The following is an 8,864-nucleotide window of genomic DNA, read 5'->3' as shown; positions in this document are numbered from 1 at the left end:
AGAGCCAGCGCTCGGCAAAGGAAAGGTTTGCCGAGAGCCAGCTCTCCGCAAAGGAAAGCTTTGCTGAGAGCCCTAGAATATGCTCTCGGCAAAGAGTCATATTTGCCGAGAGTTAGGTGCTCGGCAAATCTTACTCTTTGCCGAGATCCCAGTTAGTTGGGCTCTCGGCAAAGAGTCCAGAGAGCATTTTTTTTTATTTTTGTTTATATTTCCAACTTCAACATCACATATTTCACAAATATAACACATCATATATATCACAAATATCACATATTTAACAAATATGCCATCCACATCACATGTCTCACATAATCCATCTTAACATCTCAAATCCAACAGTTCATCTCACAAAGTGCACGACAATACATTATGAAGAGCAACAAGCTCACCCCCAAGCATCCCAGTCCCTCGACCCTCCCTCCGGCGGCTGCTGCTGCTGCGGCGGTGGATACTGCTGGTACCCCGACGCTCCCGACGGCTGCTGATGCGGCGGAAGTGGTGGATACGGCGCGTGCCACGACCCTCCCGACAGCGGCTGTTGAGGCCCCTCATTCGAACCCGCCGATTGATTCTGCACAAAGGAGAAGAAAAATTAGTAATTATAGTAATACTAAGGCATATAATTGTAATCTAAGCGTACACAAGTCAATATTTGCAGAACTAGGTATAAAATTGAAATCTAAGCCTAGACACATTAAAATTTCGGCAGCACCTCCCCTGCACGGTGGGGTTTCCAAAACCTGCAAGAAAACCAACGGCACGATAGCCGTCCACCACATATCAACGGCGAGATGGCCGGCACACATATATATGAACGGCACGAAGGCCTCCCATCACATATCAACGGCACGATGGCCGACATGCACAGTAAAGAGCTTTTGTTAGAGAAGTTGAACTCACGGATGGGTAAGGTGGGTATGGGTAAGGCGGTGGAGGAGCGAACAGCTCTGGTGGCGCTGGACGACCCATCGTGACGCCAAGACTTGCCACGTACTGAGCCAAGGCGTCAAACCTCGTCCGCTCGGCCTCCAACCTTTGTCGCTCGGCCTCCATCCTCTGTCGCTCGGCCTCCCGCTCCCTCTGTCGCTCTTCCTCCATCCTTGCCTTATGCTCCTGGAGCGCAAGCACCTGGGCCTGTAATTTTTCACCGCATTGTTACAAGCAGTTTCGAGGAATGTAAAAACAAAGAACGACGAATAAAACAGAAATAACCTGTAGTGCTGCCACACGATGCGTCGAAGTGTCCTGCCTTGGGCGTATGGGCACGCTACCGCTCGTGCTGCTTGCCCGGACCTGTGAGAGAGTGGGAGTGCTATGCGGGTCGAGCGTGCTGTTGCCGATGAGGTACCGCCCATGCTTCTTGCCTCCTCCCACCCTCATGACGATGTCGCCGTCAATGTCCGCGGTGTGCGGATCCCAGTCTGCCCCATGGACCATCCTTGCCGCCTTGGTGTACTGACTGATGCGCTCGGGGATGCTCTCGTTGGTGAAGGACTCGGCTGGGTCGTCCGGGTTCCAGTCGATTTCGTTTGTCGCCTTACCCTTATGGGCCAGAACCCATGACTTGAGCTCTCCGCATGGCTGGTTTTGATGTGTAGCCGACTGCGACAAAAACAACAAGACGGTTACAAATCATGCAGGAATAAGCGTCTGAAAGAATAATTGAAGCTACACCAAGTCACGTACCCATCTTGCCCCGTATTCGTGGATGTTAAGGTTGCCCAGGTGGTGTGATACACCTGGCATCAGCAAACGCCGTTCCTGGAGGACGGTGTGGTTATCCGCCCCATCAAGGCCGCCAGTAAAAACTCCGGAATTCGTGGTTCTTCGATTGGGCCGCCTCTGCTCGTGTCTTGTTGTGTGAAATCGGTATCCATTCACATCATAACCAGAAAATGACTTTACCCTATGTTCAAAGCCATTGGCAACCTGTCTCAGCTCTGGATTCATAGTCAAATCGGTTTGGCTCTGCAAGGTCAAGCAGGATAGATCGTTAAGTTAGAATGTACATGCAACTGGGAATGTCAAATTTAGTACAAGCTAAATTGCATAGTACCTTTTGTTTGAACCAAGAAATAAAATCGGAGATTCCATTTCCCGCACCCTGATGAAGAATGGTGTCACGTTCTTGAGGGGTAGGTTCCCTTGATAGATGCCAGTTCTCATTAATAAACTCCCTATAACAACGAGAAACAAGGAGGCTGGATGCCGAATGTATATCATGATTGGTCAACACATATATCATGCAAGATGCCGAATTGCATAGTTCGTGCAAGATGCCACTTACTGCATGTACGGCTCCATTTCGGTAAGATTGGTCAACACATATATCATGATTGTGCGCCACTCTTCGTTTTTCAACAACAATGAGGTCGCATCACTTGCACTTCCAAGTTGCCCTTGGAAAAGGCTGAGTTTTGATTCATTTTCACCAGCATTGTAACGAGGCGGTCGATTATGCACGCTAGGAAGCGTGTCATCATAGTATGCTTGTGTGAAGTTAGTAACCTCCTCTAGAACGAATGCTTCCGCCATGGAAGCCTCGATTTTGCATTTGTTTCTGCATTTCTTCCGAAGAACCTTTAGACATATCTCGATTGGATAGCACCAACGGGCCTGCACGGGACCCCCCATTCGTGCCTCATACGGGAGGTGCAGAATCAAATGCTGCATCAGGTTGAAGAAGCCAGGTGGAAAGATCATCTCCACTGGGTATAGTTTTTTGTAAATCCATTCCTAGCAAGATGTGAAGTCATCACCTCCTTTGTCTGCCTCTTTCTATTCTTACAGTTGGTGCAAGGACAAAAAACGGCAACCGCTCCGGGAGCCTGGTCAAATGCTTGCTCGATGAAAGCCTCGGTCCTGACGACCCATTCTCTGGTAATCTCACGGGTGCTCCGGCGGCCCGAGTACATCCACTCACGGTCATCCATCCTCTAACATATATATCACCAAGTAATAAATATGACCATGGACTTGCATCTACACGTCGTTCCTACCATCTAATAGGTAAGGATAGGTCCTAATCCCACCCGAGGATGCATAGATGGGGTTAGTTCCCATGGTCTAGTCCTATCCGAGACAGAAATTCGGCAGCACCTCCCCGCTGTTCTCCAAATACACGTCCGGACAGGGAGATTGTGTATCCGGAGAACAACAGGAAGGTACTGTCAAAACTCTGTCTCGGATCGGAGCAGACCATGGAAACTAACACCATCTACGCATCCTCGGGCTGTCCAAAAAAACGTGAACAATTCAAAACAAATACGGTTATAGATATGCAAAGATCTGCATATTTATAACCCTATCTCTTTCGAACGGGAGACGCCTAACTGGGTTACGTGGAGATACATGCCCAGGACAAAGAAATAGTGGTTATACCTTAGGTGGCGGTGAAGTCAGGCTAGCGGGGCCGTGGCGGGTCGGTGCAGTGGCGAGGCGACGCGGTGCGGGCAGACCCGCAACGTCAAGGAAGACGAGGTACTCCGGCTAGCCTCCGACAGGATCTTCTCTGAAAATCAAAAGGACACAAGACCATCAATTCAAAATTTCGGCAGCACCTCCCCTGCAGGGTGAGGTCTCCAAAACCTGCAAGAAACAAACGACACGATGGTCGGCAAGCATATATATCTCAACGGCACGATGGCCGGCATGCACATATACAATTCCAACATAAACAACAATCGACAATCCCAAACGTCGAAACGCCATCGGCACACCACCGCCGAAACCTCCGCCGAAACCTCCACCACCACTTCAACACCACCCCAACACCACCACCATGACCTCCACCACCCCAGCACCACCGCCACCACTCCACCAATCCACCACCACTCCACCACCACCCCACCACTACCACTACCACTACCACTACCACTACCACTACCAAGAAATACAAGATTGCAATACCTAGGGCGTCGGGCACGTAGAGCGGAGATAGGCGGACGCCGGCGGGGGCGGGGCTGCGGCGACCGGGGGGATGCGGCTAGGGCGCGAATCGCAGGGAGGCGTTGCGGTGTGGCCGGGGCGGGGAGGGGCTGCCGGCCTGTCGGCCGGGCGGGCGGGCGCGGTGCTGTCGGGCGGGCGCGCGAGCGCGGGCCAGGCGGGCGGGCGGCCGCGGCAGCCAGCGGCGGGCGACCGGGCGAGGCCTGCTGCCGGCCGGGTGGTCAGGCGCGGCGCTGTCCGGGCGGGCGGGCGGCCGCAGCCAGCCAGCGGCGCGCGGCCAGGCGAGGCCTGCTGCGGCGGCCGGAACGGCGGGCAGGCGTTCTGCTGCGGCTGGACGGCGCGGGCGGGGCGGCGACGAGCTGCACGGGCGGCGGCGGCGAGCTCCACGGGCGCGGCGGCGAGCAGCAGTGAGCGCGGGCGCGGTGGCGGCGGGCAGCAGTGAGCGCGGGCCGGTGGCGGTTGGATAGCCTTTGTGTCGCGGGCGCATTGGATAAGACCTGGAGGCCCACTTTGCCGAGAGCCAGATCACGGCGCCGGCCCACTTTGCCGAGAGCCAGATCACGGCGGCTCTCGGCAAACATCCCGCCTTTGTCGAGAGCCAGGCCGATCCGGCTCTCGGCAAACTTTTTTTTTTTGAAAAAATTATTTATTTCTTATTTAAATAACTGCAGCAGCAAAAAAATTTAAATAACCTGGAGGCCCACTTTGCCAAGAGCCAGATCACGACGGCTCTCGGCAAACATCCCATCTTTGCTGAGCACCAGGCCGATCCGGATCTCGGCAAACATTTTTTTTTGAAAAATATACTTATTTCTTATTTAAATAACTGCAGCAGCAAAAAAAATTTCTTTTTTTACTCAGCCCAGATTTTTTTCAAAATAAATGGAAAAAAATTTTAATCCTTTGCCAAGAGCTGCTCTCGGCAAAACCTAATAAATCTTTGCTGAGAGCCACTCTCGGCAAAGAAAGGTTTTTTTAAATATTTTTTTTCAAAATGATTTTTTTTAAAAAAATAACTCTTTGCCGAGAGCTTCTAGGGGCGCTCGGCAAACCCTTGATGCAGGCCAGGTAAAAAAAAAGAAATCGGAGCCGAGAGCTAACCAGAGAGCTCTCGGCAAAGGTTCTTTGCCGAGAGCAAAACCCATATGCTCTCGGCAAATAATTTGTAAAAAAGAATTAAAAAATAGCAAACGGCTTCCAAAAATTACGAAATTTTGTCGTGTTACAATTTATGCTTTCTAATGACTATAGAAAAAGTTTGGAAGTCCAAAACCTAATTCACGCGTGACATTGTTTGAAAATCCTAATGGATCCTTCTCAACTCTATGAAACATATTTGGAGATGTTTCAGATTGTAAGAATCAGACGCCACCGCTTGTGCGAAACTTTTTCAAATTTTTACCACGGCCTCCAAGTGTGGTACCATGACTTTATTGCAAATATCACAATTTTCCGACTTCGTTTCCGTTTTTTTAAGAATTTTTAAATCGTTCGGCGACATTTTCGTGGTATTCGATTCGTAAAATAAAAGGTGAAAAAAACGTCAACAAGATGTTATTTGGCCTCAATAATGCATAAATAGCATGAATATCAATTTATACTTAATTATTTCCCGTGTTTAAATCACTCGTCGTTCAAATTTTAATTTTTACCCGTGATTAAAAAAACTGCTTGAAATGCAATTAATTAAATAGATATAGCAAATAATTACAAAAATACACAAAATTTTAATATTGAGTAGAACCTATAGTATGTGTATAGAGAAAAAAGTTTAGAGCGCCCAAAATAAAAAAATAATAATATTTTTGGACAAAAGCGAGGAGAAGAGAAACACATGAAATAATAAGCACCCTTTGCCGAGAGCCATACATGGCTCTCGGCAAATAGGTCACTTTGCCGAGAGCGGCTCTCGGCAAATAATTAACGCCGCAAGCCTAAATACCGCTGGAAGCCTATTGCCGTGCGGACTTCTTTGCCGAGAGGCCGGCTCTCGGCAAATGTTATGTTTGCCGTGAGTTCTTATGGCAAAGGACAAGTTTGCCGAGCATTTTTGTTTGCCGTGAGCCGTGCTCTCGGCAAAGTTAACCTTTGCCCAGAGTTTTACTTTGTCGAGAGGTGCTCTCGGCAAATCAGTTCTTTGCTGAGAGCCCTTTGTTTTGCGCTCGGCAACTATTTAGGCTCTCGGGAAAGGCCGGTTTTCCCGTAGTGAAAGTATACAAACCCTATGACACTATGTGCATCCACGTTTTCCCTATATCCAAATCCTTATCCATTCATTCAGATTCAGGTATTCAACGGTAGCAAAAGATACATTCGACGGGCGCTCGAGTCCATACCCCCATTGCCCCCATTTCGCGCCCTTTTCCTGGCGCCACGACCTTTCGCCGCAACAGCTTTAGCTTGGGGTTGAAGTTCAATGCAGAGCCAAATCGAAGATATCCATTTTGACCTTCTGAAACCCCAACCACCACGAATTCCGATCGGTCTCGACAGCACAGTCCAAAGAGCGAAACATAAATAATCCAAATCAGACGACCTAGCTGGCGTACACGCGGGATCGCATCACCGCTGACAACGCAAGCTAAAAGCCTCTCTCAACTTGTCAACGAGTAGCTTTGAATCAGCCTGCAGATCCTGGCCCGGCTGGCGGCTGGCTCGATCGCCACCGCCCACCGGCGACGGCGACCAGACCAACCCACGTTCGGATCGGTGCTGGCTGTCAATCTGGCGATCGGCGGGTGGATTTTCGCTCGCGGATATGACTCGGCGCCGAGTCGGACGCGACGCTGATTCAGAGCCGCGGTGGGCGCCGAGAAAAAGCAAAGGAACCACTGCACGATCCCCCCTCCGCCTCTAGTCTAGTGCTGTGTTGCAAGTGACCGAACGTGTGACGGTGTCTTCCATACACGCGGAAGTGGAAGAACCATCTTCGTGGTCATCCAGAAGACCAGAACATAGTGGCGCATGCCCTGCCAACCCCCCCTGCCGTGCCGCTCAATGGAGGATCCTTCTACCTGTTTCCACGTCATTCCCGGCGTCAAATAAGCTCCGGCAACGTACTGTACGTGCAAATTTTATGGGTGGCAAGGCATGGTGCAATGTCGATTTCATCTCTTCCTGGCTTTCTTTACCTCGAAGAACAGTTTAGTTTTTTTTGTCCCAAAAATACTAGACTAGAGGCCTGGTTTTCCTTTTGTCAAAATGGTAATTATGAACCATGCCATTGAACTTTTTAGGTCAAATCGTGCCATAGATATTTCGGGTCCCAAACATGCATGCACATGCACGTAACGGGTTGGTTGGATATATGAATACATACCACGGCCTGCATGCATGGATGCCACTCATGGCCAGGGGGGCTGCCGGGGCTCAAGCCCCCCCTACCCTGGCCGCTCCATTGGAGCCCCCCTTAGCCCCTCCATGAATTTTTCAGCCATTATCAACAGGGAAGAATGTGCTGGAGTGCTCCCGACGGAGGTTGAAGATGAGTTCCCAGCCCCCCTAAATGTATTTTCTAGATCCGCCACTGCTCATGGCACATGAACACATAGCAGCAGAGGGGCCCTTGCACATGCAGGAGGACGGCATTAGGTAGGGGGTCCAACTGCACCTTGGGAAATCTTCTTTTATCCTCAACTCCACATGGGGGATGATGACTGTTCCATTCAAAAGCCATCGAGTATTGGAATAGGCACCCAGCTTTTGATCGTTGTGAACGGCAAAAAAAAATAGCATTGACAGGTTCACGGCTTATAAAAGACATCCCTCCTCTTCCCATTTGGAGCACGGAGCTCGAGCAGCAACAACCCGGACACACCAACACACAACAAGCCACAACCCACCGCTCACCAGCTAGCAACCACCTCGATCGCACAGAGGCCGGCCGGAAGCTCAGCCGCGAATTCGGCAAGCAACAAGGAGAAGGCAGGGCACCTCGGTTACCTCGCCACCTCGGTCAAGATTCAAGAAGAGATGGAGAAGGCAGGGCACGAGCATGTGATCGGCATCCCTGTGAACAACAGGGCGTTCGGCATTGAGAAGCCGGATTTCCCCAGCAACGGCGCCGCCAAGAACGCAACCGCCGCGGGCGGACGGGCTGCAAAGTTCGGCCGGACCGGGGATAGGGTTGCCCAAGGCCTGAAAGAACATGGTAACTCCTTCTCCGATCCAACCAAATCACGGATGCTTCCTGTCAGTCCATGGATTCGGCTCTCTGTATCTGAGACTGAACGTGCTCTTGCTCGATGATATTTGCAGTGACTCTGGGGCCAAAACTGTACGAGACCGTGAAGGGCAAGCTGTCGCTGGGGGCAAGGATCCTGCAGGCCGGCGGCGTGGAGAAGGTGTTCCGGCGGCGGTTCTCCGCCGACAAGGGCGAGAAGCTCCTCAGGGCCTCACAGTGCTACCTGTCGACGACCGCGGGCCCGATCGCGGGGATGCTCTTCGTGTCCACGGAGCGGATCGCGTTCCAGAGCGACCGCTCGCTGGCGCTGACTTCTCCGCAGGGCGACACGGTGGTGCGGGTGCCGTACAAGGTGGCCATCCCGCTGCGGAGGGTCAAGACGGCCAAGCCGAGCGAGAACAAGGACCGGCCGGAGCAGAAGTACGTGCAGGTCGTCACGGACGACGGCTTCGAGTTCTGGTTCATGGGATTCGTCAGGTACCAGGTGTCCCTGCAGGAGCTGGAGAAGGCCATCGCCGTGCAGTCGTCGCAATGACCTGACGCGAAGGAACGAACGTCCGGCGTCGTCCGTCGGCGCCGGTGTTCGGGCGGGCGTTGTGCTTGTGGTCTGGTACTCTGGTTCGTCTTTGTGCATATGTAGTAGGGTTCAGTGTTCTTGATGGATTGCTTGGCGTTTTTGGCATTGAAGCAAGTCCGGTATACCGAATATAGGATCGAGAAAATTTATTAAATTACG

General features: G+C 51.4%; 3 protein-coding genes and 1 long non-coding RNA gene across 4 annotated transcripts; 2 read left to right on the top strand and 2 right to left on the bottom strand.

Annotated features, from left to right (window-relative positions):
• Positions 1 to 301: 301 nt before the first annotated feature.
• On the bottom strand, positions 302 to 1,304 carry LOC136532039 (uncharacterized). Its single transcript, XM_066524669.1, has 3 exons — positions 1,213 to 1,304; positions 901 to 1,134; positions 302 to 571 (listed from the first exon to the last, which is right to left on the bottom strand). The coding sequence occupies exons 2-3, from the start codon at positions 1,096 to 1,098 to the stop codon at positions 386 to 388; spliced, it is 384 nt and encodes a 127-aa protein (XP_066380766.1). The 5' UTR covers positions 1,099 to 1,134; positions 1,213 to 1,304; the 3' UTR covers positions 302 to 385.
• A 513-nt stretch (positions 1,305 to 1,817) lies between these two features.
• On the bottom strand, positions 1,818 to 2,468 carry LOC136532041 (uncharacterized). Its single transcript, XR_010778161.1, has 3 exons — positions 2,288 to 2,468; positions 2,057 to 2,177; positions 1,818 to 1,968 (listed from the first exon to the last, which is right to left on the bottom strand). It is a non-coding gene; the product is annotated as an uncharacterized lncRNA (long non-coding RNA).
• A 1,511-nt stretch (positions 2,469 to 3,979) lies between these two features.
• On the top strand, positions 3,980 to 4,387 carry LOC136532038 (uncharacterized). Its single transcript, XM_066524668.1, has one exon. The coding sequence runs from the start codon at positions 3,980 to 3,982 to the stop codon at positions 4,385 to 4,387; it is 408 nt and encodes a 135-aa protein (XP_066380765.1).
• Positions 4,388 to 7,721: 3,334 nt separating this feature from the next.
• Positions 7,722 to 8,858, top strand: LOC136532040 (GEM-like protein 4). The gene is made up of 2 exons (XM_066524670.1): positions 7,722 to 8,095; positions 8,203 to 8,858. The coding sequence occupies exons 1-2, from the start codon at positions 7,918 to 7,920 to the stop codon at positions 8,661 to 8,663; spliced, it is 639 nt and encodes a 212-aa protein (XP_066380767.1). The 5' UTR covers positions 7,722 to 7,917; the 3' UTR covers positions 8,664 to 8,858.
• Positions 8,859 to 8,864: the final 6 nt, after the last annotated feature.

This window comes from Miscanthus floridulus, unplaced genomic scaffold, assembly GCF_019320115.1.
Source record: "Miscanthus floridulus cultivar M001 unplaced genomic scaffold, ASM1932011v1 fs_516_2, whole genome shotgun sequence".
NCBI classification, from domain to species: Eukaryota; Viridiplantae; Streptophyta; class Magnoliopsida; order Poales; family Poaceae; genus Miscanthus; species Miscanthus floridulus.
The sequence above is the reverse complement of the archived record's forward strand: the minus strand, read 5'-3'. Positions and strand labels throughout refer to the sequence as shown.